Source organism: Equus asinus, chromosome 9 (genome assembly GCF_041296235.1).
Source record: "Equus asinus isolate D_3611 breed Donkey chromosome 9, EquAss-T2T_v2, whole genome shotgun sequence".
NCBI lineage: Eukaryota > Metazoa > Chordata > Mammalia > Perissodactyla > Equidae > Equus > Equus asinus.
Window position 1 is genome coordinate 94,978,934 of NC_091798.1, and position 22,530 is coordinate 95,001,463.

Consider the following 22,530-nt stretch of genomic DNA (forward strand, 5'->3'; position numbering starts at 1 on the left):
TACCTCGGTGCTGACCGCTTCATCTGAAGGGTTGATCAGGACCACTGTTTCTAAAACGTCACTTCGGTGATGAAGGATCTTTTGTCCTGCAGGCGCAAAAACACAGACAAAAGAGGAGACCCTTAGTTCTTCTGGGTTAACACTGCCCCGCCTGCTTCTGGGAGGGCAGAGACATGGCCCACGGCAGCAGGATTCTCCACACGGTCTTGGGAAACACAATCGGCGTCACAAAACAAGAGTGTGCGGACCCCAGCCGGCTCCTCGGAGCTGGGTCCGGCGATCTGGCGTGCCTCGCGCACTCACAACCCTCTAGTTCTCGAGGTTGGGCACCAGGCTGCCTCTGTACGCTGATGGCGGGTCGCATCTGAGACAGGGGTGGATGCCCGGAAAACTCAACAGGCTCTTGACATTTCCTTTCTCATGGTAATTGGGGATGTTTCTCCGCACCAGCCTTTCTTCTGGTGAGAACGGTGCTGAGATTAATTAGGAGCCTTATTGTGAAATGAATGACATCCAGAAACCCAGGCTAACAATTAGCCCAACAACCAGAATGGCTGTCTGAGGCAGGCTTACAGGCTGTTGGGGTATTCATTAATTAATTCACTTGCTCATAGAAAAGTGGAGGAACTGTGAGCAAATGAAGAGCGGAGAACAACTCTCCCACTGGACCGGGTGGCCACATGGCCCCTTAAGACAAGCAAGGCTGACAGAAAACAACAAAGCAAGGAGTTGTGGGGATGAAGGACCTGGCTAAGGAGGGCTGAAATTCTGCAAGGTTTGGCTCCACATCCCGGACTTCCCACACTTTAGGTTTTAGGGACATCGTGCGGCTGAAACCACCTCCAGCCCAAGTGGACTGAGGCCTATGGATGACCTACAAAGGCTCCCCTCCTCGGACAGAGGTGAAGTGCTGAGGCGGATGTGCGGCCAGAGTGGGCCATAAATGCCCTGCCAGTCAGGGAGGGACAGAGAAGAGCCCGTTCCCTCAGCCAGGTGGAGGGAGACACAAGGTTGGGAGGGTAGGTGAGAAGGTGTCTGCTGCTTGGAAGCGCAATGAAACTTGGGAGACAGGGGGAAATGGAGTAGAATCTGAGGGGGACAGCCACCAAAGGAGAGAATAACCAAAAACCAACTGTTTTCCAGAAAGACAGTTGGGCAATTCTTTACAAAGGTAGAACAGAATTACCATATGACCTAGCCACTCCACTCCCAGGTGGAGAGAAAGCAGGGACTCAGACAGATACTTGTATGCTAGCGTTCACGGCAGCATATTCCACAATAGCTAAAGGTAGAGACAACCCAGAGGTCCACCGATGGAGGAATGGACAACCAAAATGTGGTCTATCCAGGCAATGGAATCTTACTGAGCCATAAAAAGGAATGAAGTCATGACACGGGCTACAACATGAATGAACCTTGGGGACATTATGCTGAGGGAAAGAAGCCAGACACGGAAGGACAAATACTGCATGATTCCACTTGCACGGAATATCTGGAATAGGCTGTTCATGGAGTCACAGAGCAGATTAGAGGGTACGAGGGGCTGAGGGGAGACGGAACGGGGAGTCACTGCTTAATGGGCACAGAGTTTCTGTTTGGGGGGATGAAAAAGTTTTGGAAAAAGAGGTGATGGTGCATAACACCGTGAATGTGATTAATGCCACTGAATTGGACATTTAAAAATGGCTAAAATGGCAAATTTTATGTTTTATATATATTTTACCAAAACTCAAAAAAAATTAATAATGCAATTTACCAAGAAACTGTTGAACAGTCCACTTTAAAAGGGTGAATTGTATGGTATGTGAATGTATCTCAATTAAGAAGTTAAAAAAAGAAAGCAGGCCAGGGCACACAGCTTAATTAGAGCTGTCTCCCTTTATACCATCAAGAACCAGAAGGACTACAGCGACAGCAGTGTGTTGAAGCACTTAGCCCCGCACATTGTCAAGCCTGTTCTCCACTGTCTTAGCTTTCCTAACAGCTAATATTAACCAGTAAACCCACATGAGACATGGAAGAAGCCCAAACTCTACAAGAATGGCGCTGGCCACGCCCTCCTCCCATGGACTAGTTCATTTGATCCCGGAAGAGCTCCAGGACATAGGCACCAGGATTGTCTCCTGTACTATGAGGACAACGAAGAAGAGAATTAGCCCGCCCACGGTCACACAGCCAGCCAGCGCTGGCGCCAGGACTCGGACCCAGGGTGCCCGGCTCTCGAGTCCCCCGCCTTGCTGCTCTGTGGTGCAGGTAACTGAGCTGGGACTTGGGAAAACAGATGCAGGACAGACATGGAGCACCAAGAAGAGCTGGGGAGAATCCCAGAGGAATAAAATCAGGGCCGTGCTTACAGAGGCGGGATGCCAGAAAGCATTAGGAGAAGAATATTAGCAAAGAGGAAAAGAGAGCGAAGGTGGCCAAACACCCACATCAAAGAGGGTAAAATCAACAGTAGGCGTGTGGTGCTCCCCTCCCAACGCCTGAAAACGAAGGGACTCCAGAACACACAACGTCTTGCAGCCCAGCAGGCGATGGCCCGGGCCTGGGAAAGAGGACCACACTGAGCCGCGGGAGCACGCTCGCTCCTATGAGCACGACCCAAGCCTGATGCTCGCAGCTAAAGCAAAAGAACATCAAACCAAATAAGCAAACGATATAAGGACAACCGGCAAAGCACAGAAAACCGCCCCCTTTCTAGGTCCTCCCATCGTGGCCTCCTGAAATAACAGCTTAGGTAGGAACTTCAGAGGCACCAAGTGGAGACAAATTAGCAAAAGCACAAGACCGCGAAGAAGTGAGTGGTCACTTCCTGGAGCACACTATCGAGGGGACAGCGTCCTGCACACAGAGCCCAGGCAGCATAATGCAATGGCGGGGCTGCAGGCCTGACCCTGTTCTGTAGACTTGAGCAAGCGACCACAGAGGGGCACCTCCCTCCCCGAGAGACAGGAAGGAATCGGCCCTCTCACCCCATCTGCACGATGTCCCCGCCCTGCTACCCGGGCCCCTCTGCTGCAGCCCAGCCTGCCCAGCTTGGCCTGCCCAGCACCTGCCAGCATGCCCTTCCTCCCCCGTTCACTGGAGGGCCTTCTGACCAGCCCAAGAAGCGCCTTCCTCCCTGGCTTCACCACTTGCCCACAAAACAGATGCTACGTGAAGCTGCCGTTTACCTCCACTCCTTCCGAGTCCATTTAAGACCTGCCTGCTCAGGAAGTCAACCGAGGAGGCTCTTTCTGTCCATCTTTGGGAAGCCTGACAGCCACGACACAGACGTGCACCACGACGCCATGGCTGCTCCTTCCACAAAAAGCCTTTTTATAGGATTGGATTTGAATGAAGGAGGGGATTTAGAGAGAGAGAGAAGCCTCAAGCTCTTGTCACGGCCGGACTGTTGGCCAGATTCTTCCGCGGACAACGTCACCAGGGGCTGGCCTTCCTGGCATCTGGCAAACCCAGGGCCTGCTGAGGGCCTAAAGCCATGCCCCCACCCCCTATGACCTTGTGGGGTGCCAGCTCCCCTGGCGGCAGGCAGCTCTCAGCTGCGGGGACGCTCACAAAGTTGCATATTTGGGGAATGTTTCACACTGGGAAACGGGCCAGGCATTCTTGAAGGAGAGGCCACCACCCTCGCCTGCAGAGGTCTCGTTCAGTTGCTTTAGAAAAGAAGTTCCCAGGAAAGAAGGACGACATGGTTGCAGCCTTTCTCTCTACCCCTGCAGTCTGCCTTCTCCAGAAACAGCTCCCAGGGAGGGCACTGGGCCGCCGAGATGGACAGTTAACTCTCTCAGCGTTGGTCTGAGGGAAGGATGCTGTCACTTATTCCTGCCACGAGAGTCTGTGAGGGCTTCCCCACACAGCCCAGTGTAACTGTGAAGGCTCCACGGGGGCATGGGGGGTGACACTGTTATGTGACAACAATCGGGTCTGCCCCATCTTAGGACCCAGAGCACCCCCGGGGACCCCCTGATGCAGCAGGGCCCTTGCAGACAGGGAGACTCGGTGTAAACTCCCAAAGCTACACCTGAAACCCAGATAAGCCCCAATTTTTCAGTTATTGCTGGGACTTTTTTCAATGACTGAGAACCTGACAGATTACTTCAAGCCATGTGTCTTTTCAGGTTGGGCTGTCTTAGTGGTTTACAGATTACTATATGCGACGGACTGAAATCTCTGGAAGCAAAATGCTATATTCTGGGTGTAGAATCTGTAGGAGGCTTAGGGCCTCTCCTCCACAGTCCACATTCGCCCAAACACGCGCTCACTCAGCCTCTCCCCTGGTTTTGCAGGAGGCTGACCATGGCTGAATTCAGACACCCACTATCGGGGCAGAGCCCCAACTGAACCCCATCAAACTCGGAAGCTCCCGTCTTGCACAGCTGGCCCCTCCCTCCCTCACGCATCCCACACATCAGCCCAGAACACAGTGGCCTAGGAGACTGTATCATCTCTGCAGGGACCGGAGCAAGGTCTCAGCCCGGGTGGGCAGCTGATCCACGAAACAGCCTCACACCAAGGAGAGAATGCTGGACCCAGGGTCACTGCAGCGCCCCGGGAGGGGGAACCTCAGTGAAAGCAACAACCAGTGAGGCTGAAAACTTTTAAGTTGTCTTTAAGTGGATGACAACTCCGTGTGTCTCGAGGATGAATATTTCATTTCCATTTCCATTAATGATCACAATCCAGAAGTTTATTTCTACAACTTCCTTTTCTTGAAAAAATGAACACTTTGTAAGCATAGTCTAGAAATGGAAATTGAAGAATAAAGAAAGCCTTCAATGTCTATTCAGTGTGGAAGGAACAAGATGAGGAGGAGCCTGAATCCCCGGGGTGGAGGTCAGGGCGCGGGTCCAGAAGGAGAAGAGCCCTCGGGCTCCCAGCTCTGCCCCTCATCACCCACCAGTGCCTCCCACCGGCCCCTGGCCCAGGTGAAAACCAGTGGATGCTTTTTGGGAAAGGGATTTGGTGCTGTGCTTTGCACTAGAAAGAACTTCCAGTGTGGAGTAGCAGGAACGTAGAGAGGGTCACAGAAGACTCTAGACCTAGAAAGGGAAATGCATGTGCTAAAGAACGACTGGGGTTGTTTACCTAACAGTAGGGGTTGGTAGGTCAACAAAAGGCCAGGAGCACAAACCGTCTTGGTGTTAAAGTCTGTTGGGAGAAGGGAGTACAAAAAACACTGCCCAGGGTAACATTTAGCAAAGGGATGAAAGCAAGAAATGAAAGGCACTCGGTGCAGGAACTAAAGGTGATTTACCAACAAGTCTCACAGCAGCTTTTAACACAACTTTTGTTTGGAATAAGATCCAGGCCTCCTGTCTGCGGGAACCCACATAACGACAAAGAGCAAAGGTGCTGAGAGATGGGAAGTCTGCAGAGAAAGGAGCTGGTGTGGAGAAGGGGAGCGCGGCATCGCAGAGTTTTCTAGTGCATTCTCTTTTCTCCCCGCAGAGGTCCTCTACCCGCCAAAGCTCACACTGGGCCCAGGGTGGCAGGCCTGGCCCCAGCCGGGCGGGAAGACATGGCCTCCCAGAGGCAGGGGGGCAGGTCAGGACGCCTCACAGCAGCACGAGGCCCATCCAGGAGCCCTCGTTGGTTTCCCTGTGCTCCTTCGACCCCACCCCATCCTTTCTAACCAGGAAAACGGGAGGAGCGGGTGAGCATGCGCTGTGTGGTAACAGTGCTTCTGCGAGGCCACAACGGCAGACATCTTCCCCAGGAGCCCAGGGGAGGGCCCAGGAGCCTGGCCTACCAGAGCGTCCCCCTTGTTCCCTGGAACAAGAATCACCTCCCACGTGAGGAAGAACGTGACCACAAGGCAGGCAAGACGACTCAGCCCCTTGCCCCTGCCACTGAGGCCCCTTGAAAACTCAGAGGTGCTGGGAGACTTGATGTCTCCTGATTACATTGTCCCCAAAGACCAACAGTGTCAGCACAGAACACGAAGAGCCAGCCGTCCCCTACAGATTCCTGCCCCGGGAGGGGGTTTGACTCCTGAGTCCTCTGCACCGAAATCAACTCCACCATCCTTCACATCCCTCAGCTCTTGCAGCTGTCAGCCTGAGGCTGGGCACCCCAGGGCCACAGTGAACACAGTGGAAGGAGGGCAGAAGCAGGAGCCAGCCCTGGGTGCTGGTTTGCAGGTCACACTCGTGTTGGAGCCCCTCCCATGGCTTCCTGCTATCCTACCTGAACCAAAGGAGACCCAAAGTCGAGGCGGATGCACGAAACTGAGAGCCCTGAGCCTGACCGCCAGAGAGCTGGCTGCAAGAGCACAGCAGCAAACCCGCACGGCTGCAGCATGCTTTTGTCCTTCCGGTGGTACCTGGTTTGATCCTTGGGGCATTCCTGTGACGTGGTGAGGGCAAAATTATTAACCCCTCTTCATGGACCAAAGACCCGAGGTCTAACGGCTTGCCCACGGCCTGCAGTGTGGACAGCAGGACTAGGACCCGTGTCGCACTCCACAGGGCCACTCACAGCCAAGGCTGTGACACTCCTCTTTTCTCCATCTTGTCCTGACCCACCCTCATCGAAAATAAAAGTTTTCAAGTTGCGATGTCAAGATTGTCCTTGGTGGCAGCCTGGGTCAGCCACTGGTCAGCAGGGTGCCGAATCCTCCCACACGCACCTCGAGGCCAAGTCCCTCTTTGTTTCCGCTGAACAATCGAGCCCAGTTCTCTCCCACCTTTCCCCTGACAGCCCTGGAACCGGCCTTTCTTTTCTGTTGGAAATGAATTTCTTTGTTTCTGCATTTGTTTCATCTCCGATGTGCGTTCCTGCATGTCACACCGCTCTCCAAATTCTCAGTGTTTGTTTTTTAAGAGAATAAGAACTCAAATTTCATTATGAACAAGTTCAGGAGACTTCATAAATAACTGCTTTTTATTTAAATAAGTTGATCATTGCTTGGGAGTTAGACAAATTTTGAAAAATTTACCTTAGATATCTTTTGTGTTACAGAGAATTTATTACAGAATTTGAGACTATACTATTTTTGTCTACATGTCCTGGACTTTACTATTTTTCTTTGTTGTCGCCTGGTTTGGTTTTCCAAGCATCTGCTTGTCCTGCACCCCGTCCTTCACTTGGCTTCTCTGCCACCTTCTACTTTGTGTTTCCCTGACCTTTAAAGGTCCGGAAAAGCACCCAACCCAACCTCTAGACCCTGCTGTTCCCTCCTGGTTCTAAACAGGCTTCGTGCCCAAAGGTGCAGGCTGAGCGCTCAGCAACAGGCCGGTCTTGCTCCTGGTGGCCAAGAGGCCTCATTTCGCATTCCACATGCCCTCTCGTTCCAGCTGCTCCTGCTAGGCACAGACTCATCGGGGGTGGGATGCCAGGGGACCACAGGTCCCATCCCTCCTGCAGGGTTCCCATTCACCCTCTTTCCAAATCCTCTCCTCCGGGCTTTTGTCCTGCCAGACCCCATTCTCTCAGGCTCTCCTCTTCCCTCTTCCCTCTCTGTTAAAGGCCTCAGAGCAGAGGGATGAGAATCCAGGCTAGCAAGGGTCAGATGTGGAAGACACTTGTTTCCTTTTTCTTTTTCTCTATTTTGTGCCCTGGCTGAAAGAAGGAGAAATAAATATCCTAGATGGTGCTGAAGGCAGTCTGGCTCCCTGGAGAACACCCAAGGGGAACCAGCAGCACCAACGTCGGCACCAGCTGGGGGTGACAGGATAACCTGAAGGTTGGTTCTTCAACAACGTACAGAGGCTACAGATTAAAATGTCTTTTTAAAGGCACACCTAGTGAAGGGCGGAGTACGAACCCATCAGGGGAGCAAATTCCAGGGCTCCTTAGAAACAGAGGTCCACATCCATCCAGTACTTGCCCACTTACAAAGCACCTCCCTCTGTGTTTGCGTACTTAAGCATTAAAGGTGGGATCCCCAGCCCAGCTAAGGCAGGGTGGGAGGTCCAAGTGTCCTGTTCTCTAAACAAAACCTGCTGTGGACAAAGGAAAATACTTATGCTCCTGGTGCCCAAGAAAGGAGGTCCTTCTTCTGCCTTTAAGACGCGAGGAGTCCAGCAGCCATGGAGGGACCTCCTACTGGGAGCCTTCAGAGAAGAACTTGTCACTCATGGTAGGAGGGATCAGAATGTCCTCATCTCACAGATGGGGGACCCGAAGGAGCCCTGGTGACAACCCCACTTCCTCCCTCCCCCTCCCACTTTAGAGAAGAGAAGGCCAACCTCAGGGGTGAGCAGTGACGGGTCACAGGTGACTGACCATCACATTCATATGGCTGCCGAAGGCAATTCCCATGCAATTGTGGACGGTTCCATTGGGGGCAGGTGCGCAACCAGTAAGACCACCACCTGTCATCTGTGACCCACTTCATGGTTTACACATCCTTTTAGCTGCATGTTACCTCATTAGCATATCCCAAAGATCAATGATTATAAGTATTCCTTTTATACAGATGGGGAAATCAAAGCTGCTGGGGAGGTTGATCTAATACGAGTTAGCTGTCTCATCCAGCATCACAGAGATGAAATACGCTGCCTTGGACTAGGTTTTAAATGTAGCCGGTCTGACTCCTGACTCCCTTTCTTGCCACTTACACTTGCCCTTACTGCTTCTCAGAGTGTTGGAGGAGTTTACAAAGTTGCAATCCTCACTTTTTAAAAATACGGTTCCTTTGAGATACATTTTCTCTGGTGTATTACAAAACGCTCCCAGCGTTTAGGGTATAGATTGGGGAATTCTTTTTTTTTTGAGGGATACCTGCCACATGCCAGGTGTCCTGCCACGTATTAGGTTAAACCGTGAGACTGCCGTCTCAGCTATCTTTGAGCTCAGAAATGGTACCTTCCTGTTTAACAATCAGACCTAACTCTTGAGCTCAGAGTAGGTTTCAGGGAATGTGTCTCAATCTTACTGGGCTGTTCCTGCCGTTGTGAGAGATCCATTCCCTGTTTAAGACAACGTGAATTACTTAGAGAGGGCACAGTTTTCTGGGGTTAATTCGAGCAAACTGGCGCCACCTTCATAAGCCAGCAGGACGGCGACGCCGTCCCTACTGTGAAGGAAAGATAGTTTAACGGGGAGATGGCAGCTGTGACGGTCTCTAACTTGGGAAACCCAAGCCAGAAGTCGTGCCTGATACACAGCAGGAGCTCAATCAATATTTGATAAAGGAATGAATAATAAAAATGGCTAAGATATATTGAATAGCTGCCCTGGGTCAGGCACTGACCTCAGTTCTTCCTGTGTGGTTACCACATTGAATCTGCATGTAACCTTAGGAGGAAGGCACTGTTCCCATTTTACAGAGGAGGAAAATGAGGCACAGTGCAGTTAAGCAACAGTCTAAGGGGCTACGTCGTGGAGCAGGATGCGAACCTGGGCGGTCAGGGTCCAGAGCCCAGGCTCTTAGTTAAAACACTATTTTAAAAGGGTAGAAGGCAGACAGATGAGCGTGATTTGGTTCGGGGCGCGGTGCAGTTGGGGTCCAGGGGTAGCATGGGTGGCTCTGTCCAGAGGGCAGGCGGGAATGTGGACCTGACGCTCTGGTGCTGGGCTGGGCCATAAGCACGGATCTGGCAGGCGGCAGCATCTCTTAGGTGATGCTCTTGGGGACACAGAAAGAGCCTCTTGCCGAGAACAGTCTGCGGAAATGCCTCTCTTTAAAAGGCCAGCAAAAGCAGGGGAAAGCCAGTGAAAGGGTCAGAGAAAAGCACAGAAGAGATGGTGCCACGCCCTTTCTGCCTCCCTCCACCCCAGCCCCAAGGTGATCTGACTCGCAGACACAGAGGAGAGTCGAGGCAGAATATTCCAGATGTTAAATAATCCAATAATAATCATAGCTGCTTTTCAAATTCCACCCCAAACATACCCACTTTGACCTGCACACCCACTGCCCTGATGCACTGCTGTGCCTGTGGGCACGGCTCTGCATTCTGTCGGGGGGACACCTGCCTGGTGGAGGAAAAGACTGTGGCCTGGCGGTTCTCAGAATGTCACAGTCCCCACGATCACCCGAGGAGCTTACTAAGACTTGCATGACCCACCCTCAGACCGTCTGATCAGGAGGCATGGGGGCCTGGGAGCCTGCATTTCTGCAATCTGTCAGGTGATTCTGATGGTCCTGTGGTCCCTTCTTCGAGAAACAGTCTAGATGATGAATTCGCTATTGCTCAATAACGACATAATAAGGGACCTTATTTTAAAGCATCCTCACGTCGTTTTTACGTATTACTGTCCCAACGCCTCAACACACTGCTAGAATTATTTCCCTTGGGAGCAAATGCGATCATTAAAAGCTCAAATAACTTTTCCCAGTAAAGTATTGATTCTCGGAATCATTTGGTGGTTTTCTCTGACATTTAATTTGCCACCAAACTTCTGCCATTGATCAAATCCAGGGAACGGCTGACCTTTCACCCTCGCCTGTTACTGCTCAGACCAAATCATCACCACGTTCATCCCCAAGGCCAGCTGCCTTAGAACAAAACTCAGATTAGTGCTTTCGGTATTGGCTACTGAAAAGGAAACAGAAAAAGAAAAATACAAATAGCTGACGTAACAAACGTTACCCTGGCATCTGGTAATTACCAGTTCCTTAGAAGCCCTTAGCCCTAGACCAGGGGAAAACAGCTTGAAAACTGGGTTTTCACCCCAGTAAAGTCTGGAGGGGGCAACGGCACCCGCGGTGGCAGCGCCAGGCTGGCGCTCTGCTCTGCCAGGAAGGGATTCCTGAAGTCAAGATCCTGACCTGAAAGGCTGAAGCTTGAGGATCCTGATGTCTGGTCTCAGGTGAAGTGGTGCCTTGGCTGCCGCGTCTGAACCACGTAACGGGAAGGTGGGCTCAGGCCCTGGTTCCAGCCAGTACAAGCAAATCCGGTCACATCTTTTAAAGTATTTGGCATAACGCCTTAGCCCAACCCTAGGGAGCCGTGACTTTTGTTGTTTGTTTTAGTTTTGTTTACTGGTGGACTGCCTCATTCTGAGGGGGCGGTGGGGACGGCTATTTCGCAGATGCCGACAGAATCAGCCCCCGTATTTCCATTTCACGCCCGCCTGTGCTGTCTGGTCACGGCTCGGTGCTCGGGCTGCCCAGAAACGCACATCCAGTTCTTACCGACCTGGGGTCTTCCACTCCAGGCTGAAGGGCGATTGCCAGCACACCAGGGCCTGACCCTCCTGTCGTTTGCCCTCAGTGAGGTGCCCTGTCTGCTGACCCAGAGTGAAGCTGACTGAGAGCCTGGTCCTCCACTTCTCCCCGACAGATGCTCTTCTCACACCCAAGTGACTCCGGGGCACATCCCTCCCATTGTCAAAGGTTTTTCTTTAAACTCCGGGCTCCTAGCCAGTCTGTCATGATCCACAGGGAGGTATGCGGTGCCTGACCTGTTTTCTGAGGTTTGGCTGTCTGACTAGAGGAGAACCAACCTTGTTCCTGACTTCCAGCTCCTTCAAGGACCAAAGGACCCCAAACCAAGGAAGGTGTGATGTGGGTCCTGGGTTGGGTTTGAGGCTCGGGAATCTTTTCTCAAAAGACCAGAACACTCTGCCACCTTCCTAACTGTGAGGTTGGAGGGCAGAGGGCACAGCCTGTAGTGTGGGGTCACATCAAGAGCTGCACTGGTGGGTCCCTGGCTCTCTCCCCAGTCTCGTGTTTGGAGGTTTCAGTACAGGTTGTCCTACGGCAGAGCCGGGGACCAGGGGGCTACTGCAGTCCAGACCATTATTACACAAACCACACCAAAGAGAGGGACCACTGCTCACCCGGCCTCCAGGCAAACCCCACTCATCCTTCCTTTAAGGCCTGACCTTCTTTAGGACCTGCAGCATTGTCTTGTTGCTTCCAGACGACAATGCTGGACTATTCTAATATTTAAAATAGAGGCTTCCCCCTACTGGCACCAACTATGGACTCAGTATCTTTTGTGTCCTGTGGCTAAATGTTTACTCATGGGACAAGAGTTGTAAAGGAATTTCTAAACATGTGAAAAAGAAGCTTAAATTTATGTCACTTGTCTTCTCACCATTCTTAAAGGATATAAGCTGAGGCTCTAATGTGTTTTCTGTACTGATCTGGAAAATATCTACATTGCATTTCTACTGTAGCCAATCAAGTTTGTCATGAAATTTCCTAAATGCCTCATGTCTACAAAATTGCTTTAAAGAATAAATTACATCTTTCCTTAAATTATAAAAAAAATTAAGGGTTATCGGGATAAAGATAAGAAATCCACTTACCAGTACTTCAACCCTTGGGATGTTGATGCCAAAGATGAAGGAAAAACACATTTCCTTTCTCTAGCCCATTTTTTTCAATATAAAATGTCTGTGCACTTTGATAAGCATCATTAGAGAAGCCATTATCTTATTATGTTGGTCTGTTCTTATTCGATTTAAACAATGACCGTCGCCCAAGGGTATCTAATGAACACTGGAGTTACAGGGTTTGACAGGGAAAACAACATTCTGAGCGAGTCTTTCCCCCTAATGGATAATCACTTAAGTGGCTCAACTGCATGCCCTCCTTGGTGTGCGTCTGAGTCTCATGTTTACAGAGAGGCGTCCCATCCGGAAGAGTCACAGAGACACAACCAGCTCACACGTTCTTGTTAACACTTCCTGCGAGCTATGATAACTATCCTGGGATTTCTTCTTGCTGACTTTCTATTCCTTCTGTAGGTGGACTTTTTGCTTCTAGTTAAAAAAAGCCGACCAACAAGCTCCAGACTATGGGACAGATACTGCAAAAACCATCACACGTAGGAAACCGTCCCCTTCTGCTCACGTGTTTCCATAAGGCTAGCATGGCAGCGAGAGGCGCCGACCAAGCAGAGCGCTAAGTCATTTTATACTTTCCAGTCTCCCCTTTTCCTTCGTTCCTCCTCTTTTTTGTAATGTCTACATTTCGGCATTTCTACATCGCCTCTTTGGTTTCAGAGCTTTCCAAGTGAGCATTTCCCATGGAAAAAAAAAAAGGAAATCTAGCAATTAGCATACATTACGTGGCTGCATCCAGTCACAAACAAGCCCATGGGGGACAGGCCAGCCGGGCTGCTTTGGTTCCCAGACCCCGCGCCCGCTCACGGCCTGCAGGTGCCAAGGAGAGGTGCCGCCCCTCTCTCCCCCTTCCCCCTTCCCAGCCCTGGACGGCCTGCGGCTCCACGGCTCGAAGGATTTAATGAGTTTTTAATTCAGTTTTGGCTCTGGAGCTCAGCCAGCTGCTGCCACCCGGGCTTGCATCTCCCTTCCTACATTATGAAGGAAGAGTCACAAGGACGAGGCGCGTCACCACGGGACTTCCTGAGGAAGATTCGCGCGTTGTCACAAGGTCTTGGGGGCTGCAGAGGTGAAAGAGCTGAAGGTGGGCACCAGGGCTCAGGAGACGTCCCCAGGGTGCGCGAGCTGCCCTCTTCCTGGGCCTGAGTCAGAGGGCGGGCGATGGGGGAGGGCCAGCCCGCATGGGCGCTCTTCCGCCCAGAATGACACACTTTCACCCTCACCACCTGGCACACAAGAGGACCGGGAACAGGCCTCCCCACCGCGGCCCAGGGCCCATTCTCTCCTCTCAGATGCCGGCCAGGGAGCCCCTGCCGCCCTCACCTCCCCGGACACACGTGGAGCTGGGAACACATGCCCCTCGGAGACAGGCTCTGTCCAAGCCGCAGGGGCCACGACTCCGCAGAAGGTGGAGAAAACGCCCGAGATGTCAAGTGCTGGGACGCACGTGAATTAGGCAGTTTTTCCGGCATTTGCCAAACCATAGCTAGGGCGTTGGTGTCTGTTCCACCTGGTCTTTCTGGGTCGTGGCACATGTCCCTTCTGTCTAGAACCTCATCCCCTCCCACACGCTTGGCTGCTTCCTGCTGGTCCTTCAGGTCTTGGGGAGTGTTCCGTGAGTGCCCCATCCCCAGAGCGGCTGGTGCCCACTCCCAGGGTCGCAACCACAACACTGAGCTTCTCCATGCGCGTGGCCAGCACTGAGGCCCCCTCTGACGTCAGAAATCAGGTTCCAAGAGGGAATCTGGTGCCTTCTTCCAGATGGATGCTTGGCATTTATTTATTATTCATCAGTGGAGATGACTGCGAAAAGGCCCCCTGACGATCGTTCCAGGTTTTGAAAAGAGCACAGTAATGCCGATTGAGTGATGAATGTAGACTGGCCGAAAAGAGACTTTGCCAACAAGGCAACTAGGAATAGATGTTGATTTAGACTAAAAGTCACAGTCAGATCTTTTCAAATAAGCTAAGTGCGTCCCACGCACCCTACGATGTCACCTATTCACAGACATCTGAGGACAAATTGTTTAAAAACAGGCACCTGATCTGATGGAGTCAGTAAATAAATGACCATATTTGACCTACAGATATGGGTTTTAAATCCAGTCAACTGATGATTTAAGCATTTCAGAGTCAAGGTCCATTTCCAGAGACTGGCTGAATGGGGCTGCTCTCCTGAGGTAGTGAGGGCCCCACTGTGGAGACATATGAAGCCAGCAGCTGATGGTCACCTGTCAGCAGTTCTGGAACGGTGGTTCCTGGTCCCTGCGGACCATGAGAAGCACGCAGGGTGCTTGTTAAAATTACAGACAGCTGGGCCCCATCCGGACCTACTGAAACGGAGTCTCTAGGGCCAGGCTGAAAGGCTGTGATTTAAAGGCCCCAGATGATGATTCTGGTCTCCAGGCAGATTTGGGAGCCTCTGTTCTAGAAACTGTCCTGGTGCTGGCTGGGGGGCTGACCTCCGCAAAGCCACCCCAGAGACCCCTTTCACTTCCAAGTGTCAGGGATTTACAACCACATCTGACACTGTAACACACAACTCCTCCGGGATGGTTCTCCTCTTACCAACATATCCGCCTAGTGTCTCCAGGATTTGAAACCTGAGACAATCCTAAGGGGCTTTCACAGTCAGGAAATAGGAAAAGAAAGAGGAGGCTTCCCAGAAGGAAAGAAAACGACCTCCAGCAAGGAGGAAGCCAGGGAGGGGAGAGCTAAAGCAAGGAGAGAAAGGAGCTGGAAGCCTACACAAGGACGAGAACAAGAGACCAGGCAGAGGCCTTGTGGACTTCACGATCGGGTGCAGGCCAGTCCACCTGACTGTCCACCTGACACTGACGGAGCGCTGACCGTGGGCATGGCCCTCAGAGCCAGGGGTGGGGGTCAGAGAACAACGAAGACGGCCCTGCCTTCCGGGCCCACCAGGCATCTAGATGGCATCTAGATGGCACCTAGATGGGACCTGGAGGATGGCGGGTAGAGGAAGTGAGCAGGCACGCAGCGAGGCAGCCGCCAGCCCTGGGAAACCAGCTGTCAGGGAAACGTGATCCAGTCCAACCAGAAGGCCCACAGCCTGTGACCCAGGCTCATAGAAACGTGAATTTGGAGGGTTCTGTTCCTAACCCCTATTTTACAGACACAGACATTAAGGTTCAGAAAGGCTAAGTGACTTGCCTTCGAGGCCAATTTGCCATCAAGGCCTGGTGACCTCACAGCTCTGTGATCCGGACGCCTGTGCTCAGTCACACAGCAAACAGAAGCTTCCAGGAGGCGATACCATCTCAAGTGGCAGAAAAAGTGTCTTTGATTCTCCATCTAGATATTGCTTAGATTCCTCATTGGAAGCCAAAGACGGGCAACAAGAGAAGCAGTTTAAGCTCAATTCTTGGGTTACCTATTTGGGTCAGTGATGGCAAAAATATGGACTCTCGTCCACTTGAACTAAAACTGTTGGCTTAGAGCTGGTCACACATTCTCCCTTCTCTTAGAAAAGGATTAGACTACAAACGGAACTGTCATGTTTACAAAACGACTCAGGATGGAGGCAAAGAGCTCTACGGAACGTCCAGTGACTGTCTCCTGGGCTCTTCTAGGTTTCTGCTTCCACAGTCTTCAGAGGTCCCTCGGCAAACTCTCGGGGGATGGAGTGAAAGGAGCCACACGCTCCACTGGGAGCCTTCTAGTGGGCGGCCTGGTCACCCTGAGCCACATGCTCCATGCTGGAGTTAACGCTCCACCCTTGTGCATTCAGAGAATGCCAGAGTCTCAGAGTGGACTGGGAGGGGCTTTTCAACAATGATTCAATGTTACTGGGCCCCTGCTGTGCTGGGTCCCTCACAATACGTGTCAACAGCAAAGCCTCTGGCCCCGCCGAGGTGACAGCACCTCAGGAAGGAAACAAAAGTCATGTGGACACCCGACACTTCCTTAGAATATTCCCCAAGCACGGCTGTAGAGGAAGGCACGTAACTTCGTGCAGTGAGGGGGCATGCTGTTTAGAAAGAGCAGTTCCTTCTGGTTCTCCGTTAACTTTCTTTTTTTAAGGACGTTTTCCTTTTCCTTAGCACCACTTCATTTTCACCTCTGCTCCAAGGAGTAAGAGAAAAGGGGAGAAAAAGAAGATGCCTTCCCAGTCATGTCACGGGCCTCACATCACAGATTTCTCGTTAGGCACCCTGAAGCGATCTCAGGGGAAATGGGAAGGTCTTTAAATGGGCACAATGACCATGACTTTCAGAGGGAAAACAGCACCCGCCTGGTCTTGGCTCTTGCCCTTCTCTCAGCTCAGACACTCACTTGTCAATCACAGTACCTTCTCCAAGTGACACGCCACGTCCTCGATCATTGAACAGGAGGTCTTAAGTGCCACAGAGTGCATCCCGTGCTCCGGCACCTTGCGTGGCCTGATGCTGCCCACGGTGTAGTCTCGGACTTGAGGCCCTCTCACTCTCTGGTGAGGATAACTTAGTCCTAGTGTATCGGAAGGCCTCTGAAAGGCTGTCTGTTCTGGTTTTTCCAACACCTGTTTTTCCACCTCAGCATCCGCAGAGCCAAAGTGGGAGCTGAGGGTGCAGAAAGCGCCAGGGCAGAAAGGGGGCAGGTTGGGAAGGCCACCGTGACTGTCCTCTACCTGCAGCCCCCTGTCCCTCTGTCTGCCGGACCCCTGCTGGGGACAGAGGCCCTTTCAGTCACGAGGAGTCTCAGAGAAGAGCGTTTTCAGTTCCTCCGTGCCCTCACTGTAGGCCAGAACCAGGAGTGCTCAGGGTCCATACGAACCACACAGCCACCCTTCGCTGAGCGTGGGTTACGTGTTCTTTGTGTATAACATTAGTTCTAATCCTCTACAAGAGTCGTACGAGTGACTTCTGTGGACCTGGTGGGAAAACCGGTTACAGAGAAATTATGAGATGGGCCCACAGCCATGGCTGGTGAGTGGCAAAGCTGGGCTTCAAATCCAGATGTGTCTGGCCTCAAAGCTCATGTTCCCTCCTCAGCCCCCTCAGGACCACCGAGTCAAACATCCTGACCTATTTAGGGTGTGCCCTTCTCTGCCCCCATACCCAGACCTGGGATTCTGGAAGGTGGAGACACCAAAATCTAGGGAGAAGCAATGCGTTCTCCCCAGGGCCGCCATGTTGCCAAGGCGGGAGCCCCGTCACTGTTCCTGAAGGTAAATGGTGTGCCCTGGATGTAAGGGCTGAGTGGCTGTGTCCTGCAGTCTTCCCGGCCTATGAAACCCCCAACCCTCTGGGCCTACGGCTAGACTGACTCATCCATCCAGGTACCATGTCAAGGCCCAGGGCCAATGAACACCGACCCTGATTCCGCGGTCAGTCCAGCTGTCCCTGAAGATCTCCAGGGACACAGATCCTACAACAGCCTCTAGCAGGCCACATAGAGGAGTCTGGTCCCTGAGGTGGACAGGGTGGGAGGCCCACTGCCTGCCTTTTCTCCCCCTTCTCAGAATGAAGAGATTTCTTACACGTCTCTCTGATGTCGCCCATACACCTGTCTCAAGGATTGAGGTCATAATTGCATCATGAGGCTACCAAACCGATATAAACACAAGCACCATGAGATAATCAGACACAGGAACATTTACGAACCCTTCCTACCTAAAGCAATTGCAAAAAAAGGGGCTTATCTCTAAACAGTGTAACCAGCCAGGCTATTCTCGGCCTGCACGCAATTCCCAGACAACAGTCATTGTTGCTGAAATAACTTCAGCTATTTCTAGCCTGGCAAATAAATACAGGCTCAAGGGAAAGTATAGCTTGTAGTGAAAGACCTAACACCACCCCTCCTGATTAAAGACGTTCTTCTCTTTTCAGAGTCTTCTCAAAAACAGCCAGGCGGGGGCTGCAGGAAGTGTTTTGTCTGTGGGGGGCTGGCTCAGAACATACAGCTGAGCGCGCGCTCTTCCTTTGTGCCTAATCCACAGTACCAGCATCTTCCCTCCTGCTGCCCAACTCTGCTTCACGCTCCAAAGGAAAATGGAAATACACACACGAAATTGCCACAGGTGAGAGCTTCCCTTGCTGGGTTCAAAAGCACGTTTTTGCCCTCCTCCACAAAAGCTAAAGCAGCCTCGCACTTGCCTCTGGAAGACTCCGCAGAGAGATAAGGCCACTGATAAGGAGCAGGTCTGGTATAATTCCAAGGGAGCCCCGTCATCTATATCCACAGGTGAAAGAAGAATTGCGTGTGTGGTCAGAGGCTGCACTTTTGCCCCTTCTCAAGCTCAAACAACCACGAGGAAGGCCTGGAGCTCACACTATTCACGGAAAATTGTTCCCATTAAAAGTGGACTCAGACTCAGCATGAAACTCTAGCGCCCGTGGGGCCCCTGAGATCCCTCCAGAACCTTTACAAGTGTCCCTTTCTTTATTTCCATCACCCAAGACTAGGGGCTCCCTGTGAAGTCCATCCATGCCAACTTCCGGTGAGCACTGGGAGGGTCCAGGGGGCACGCCTCCCTCCAGCGCATCAGAGGAATCCCATACAATGAGGTTCATCAACAACATAACACAGTACGGCAGCTTAAAGACGCAATCCCACAGACACAGCCAGGCTAGGAGGCAGCCTGTCGTCAATCCCTCGCCAGCCCTTAGAAGTCGGCACCTAGCAACGCTCTTCATCTCATTAACAGTCCCATCTGCCTTTTCAGGAGCTTCCACACACAGGGTATTTTTGCTCCCTCCAAAGACTCAGGGAGTCCTTGCTGCTTTTAAGGATTCTTAAGAAATAAGTCCAAATGTAGGCATAACAGAGGAGTGCTATATTGTTTCACTAATGCCTAAACATCCTTCTTCAATGAAGGATCATTTTCTGCAGCCTTTCATCAAAGACTGATATGCATAAGGCTCCTTCTCTCCCAGAGGCACTGAAAGAAGCTGTGCAGACAGGCAGACTGAGTTCAAATCCAGGCGCCACCACATGCCCACTGTGACCTTGGGCAGATTATTTAACCTCTCTGACCCTCAGGTTCCTCTTCAATAAATGGGGATAACAGGACTCACACCTCGTCAGGCTGTGGTGAGGACTGAATGAGGTCTTGTTCCTAAGGAGCCTGGCAGATGGGTGCTCAATGACTGGGGGTAGTTCTAATTACTACAATCATTAGAATTGGACAAAGTGCCCCAATCCCTAACTTCCTGCATAAAGAACCCTTTCAAAATCAAAGTATAGACATTCCTATAAAACCTCCCTGGGCCCGAATTCCCTCTCCTCCTCCCAAAGATGCCCTGACTGTCTCTGCTCAGTGTCCTCAGCCCGCCGGCACCTGCCCCGAACTGCTTCCTCCCAAGAGTCTGAGAGCAAGAACAGCCGCGTGCCTCTGCAACCCAGCCTCACCCTCGGCTTCCCCTCTCATCCCCATCGAGCAGGAGCTGCGCATCTCATCAGGAAACCACCAAGATTCCAAGTCGTCACTGCTTTACTAATCAACACACAGGTGATCCCCCAAACTAGTCATCCGAAAGTCACATACTCACACCATCCAGATCCCCATTGGGCCACACACACGCCCGGGCCTGGCTGTGGCTGCTGTCTCTAAGGGGGTCTGGCCACAGTTTCAACACCTCTCCTTCTTCCCTCCAATTGCTTTATCACCCAAACAGGTGTGTGAAATCAGGCCAAGACGTAAGGCTCACTTCAGTTTGCATCATTCTAGAGTTCCCCGCCATCCCTACCAATACCTCGCAGTACAGGGACCATAATAAAAGCAGAGGAAGAGGATGATGAGAGCCAGCATTTTGTAGAGGCTTTCTGTGTGCACGGCGTTGTGGAAAGCACTGTGCATGTGTGACTTCCTCCACCACCGTCACTTCCCACAGCCCAGAAGCAGTTACTGGAGCGTCGGGGACGTCCTTCTCCACAAGCATCCATTAGGGGATGGCGAGAGTCTTACCAGGCGCATACGGGCCGCCACGTCACCTTTTCCACTTTCGGGGACTGGGATCAAGAATTCCTTGCAGGCTCTGCTGCCCGCGTGCCCCCAGACCCTCCCTGTTCCCTGTAATCTAACAGGTCCTCCTCAGGCAGTCCCCCAGAGGGCGTGGGAGCCCCTGGCTGGCGTCCCGGGAATCCCGGCTCCATCTTGTCCCCGGGCTCCCACTCTCTGTGCCCCACAGCTGCAGCGACGACCTGTGTGCTGCTGCCATTTGCATTTCAAATAAGTTAACAGAAGCCACAAACTAAATCATAAATTGGAGATCTGTGTTTAAAACAACGATGACAAAGGCCTTTGACCGACCCACAGCACCACAGAAAAGCAGCCCGGCGACAGCACTGATGGCACTTTAGACACACACAGGGCCCCTCAGCTGACTGTCTCGGGATTTTTATAAACATTACTCTCTCAATCCAGAGTGAAAAACATCTTTGGGTAGGAAAACTAGGTCAAGACAGATATAAAAGAAATGTGCTGATTTGCATACGGTTACAATCGAAGTCAGTCATCATTCACACATCTGTTCACACACATTTATTTACTAAGCACTGAGTGAGTGCTGGTCGCTGGCCCCAGCCGGTGAGGGTGAATGCGGCGAGCTTAGGATCCATCGCCCTATACAAACAAGCCCACAGCGATCCATCAGGAGCTGGAAAGGCCCGAGGTCTGGACCAAGATGCGAGGCTTCCAGCTCTGACTCACAAGCCCCCCCCCCCCCCGCCAGATCAGTCCCCTCCCCTGCAAAGTGGGAGCAGGAGGGAAGGGAGGTCGTATGGCTGCTCTCGAGTCTCCTTCTGCTCTGACGCTCAGAGAGAACTCGGGTCCCTTGGTCTTTCTCTGTGTCTCTGTGCATGTGGCAGAAAACAGTTTCCCATGCTGTGCACAGAAATGCACGGCCCCAGAAGTTGGAACTAGAAACACAAAGTCCCCAAGTCTTACCAGGTCCCGCTTCCTGGGATACAAAATGGGAACAATGACATTCTTATCTACAGGGTTCTTCCGAGATTTAAAAGAGGTAACGTGTGAGAACTGCACTGGAAAGCAGTGTAGACATATGAGTTATCACTAACATCACTGAAATTTAACGCTCATCTTCAGGATCAGAAATTGAGAACTCACCTTTCTGCTGTGCTTAAGCATCTCTGTCATATTTTATGCTTTTACTGCTCAGCACACAGCAGCTTTTATTATGCGGTCATGCTATTTTGTCATTATTCTTTCATCATTGCCTTTTTTTTTTTAGAGAAGATGAGATTTTAAAATTTCCTTCATCTATTGTCTTCTTGGTCCATAAGTAAATGCTTCATTTAATCACACAGATTTCCGTTTTCTCTCCTAAATTGCACGCTTATCCCAAGAAGGGGCTTAAGAAATTCTGTAGAGAAGAGAGGCAAGCTGAGGAGCAGGGGGCGGTTGGTGTTGCAGCAAGGCCCCACGGCCAGGTTGCACCTTCTCCCTGCTGCCCTCACGCAGCCAGAGTGACACGTGTGGCGGCGATGCTAAAAAGAGAAACCAGTGTTTCAGAAGCAGAGGAACGAACAGCAGGGAGAGAGGGCAGAGGGGCAAAGCCCAGGAGCCGGATGCACATCCAAAATGAAGACCCTTCACCACCTACCTCTCGCGCTCTGTCTGCCGCATGCTCTACCAACAGGCTGCTCAAAAGCGAGGGAAAAACTGTCAAGAAATGAAGAGGTTTAGGAAATGCTTCAAAAACAGCCACCGCAGATCAGAACACCACTGCTCTCCCACTGCTGACGTTGGGGACACGGTGTGGAGACCCTGAAAGTGGCCGTGTGTGCCTGGGAATGATGCCACGCGATCCCTCGAACAGACTTAAACCCTCTGTCCCATTTACAGAGAGATTTCCATCTAATCCACCACATATTTTTGTTGTTAGTATAAGTACCAGGAGCGCCAAGGACAGGAATACACAAAACCACAACCTCTGTTTTCGAGCCAACACACGCTCGCTAAATCATATTCTCAGTCACTGCTTCTCTTAAGTCAGTCCACAGCTCAAGAACCACGAATGGCGCCCCAGTGCCCTCAGGATGAAAGCCAGGCTCCTCGGCATAGAGTTTAAGCCCTTTCATAAGCTGGTTTCTGCTATACTCTGGGGGGGACAAGGTGTACAAAATGCTGGATTACCACTCTTGAGGAGTTTAACATTCTAATCAGTGAGGCCAGACTTTTGTATATAGAATATTCAGAAAATAACATATGCTAATACATAATCGAGGGCTGAGCCTGGGGAGGAACACAGTGTGCAAGGACGTGGATTCACCTCCCACGCACCAGAGCACCTGCCTTCCGCTGCTACTCTCTTTAGAAAAATA

General features: G+C 51.6%; 1 protein-coding gene across 2 annotated transcripts in view; it reads right to left on the reverse strand.

The window, feature by feature from the left end:
- Window positions 1–22,530, reverse strand: part of MAP1B (microtubule associated protein 1B) — an 89,463-nt gene that overhangs the window by 24,075 nt on the left and 42,858 nt on the right. The window contains exons 1-2 of one of the 2 annotated variants that reach the window (XM_044778049.2): window positions 3,174–3,498; window positions 4–86 (exon numbers count right to left, since the gene is read on the reverse strand). Coding sequence is in view for 1 of the 2 variants with exons in the window: in XM_014851906.3 (XP_014707392.3) it covers window positions 4–86 (83 nt within the window). In the remaining variant the exon portion in view is untranslated. Of the gene's footprint in view, window positions 1–3; window positions 87–3,173; window positions 3,499–22,530 lie in introns of those variants that run through there. The other variant, XM_014851906.3, reaches the window with a different exon arrangement.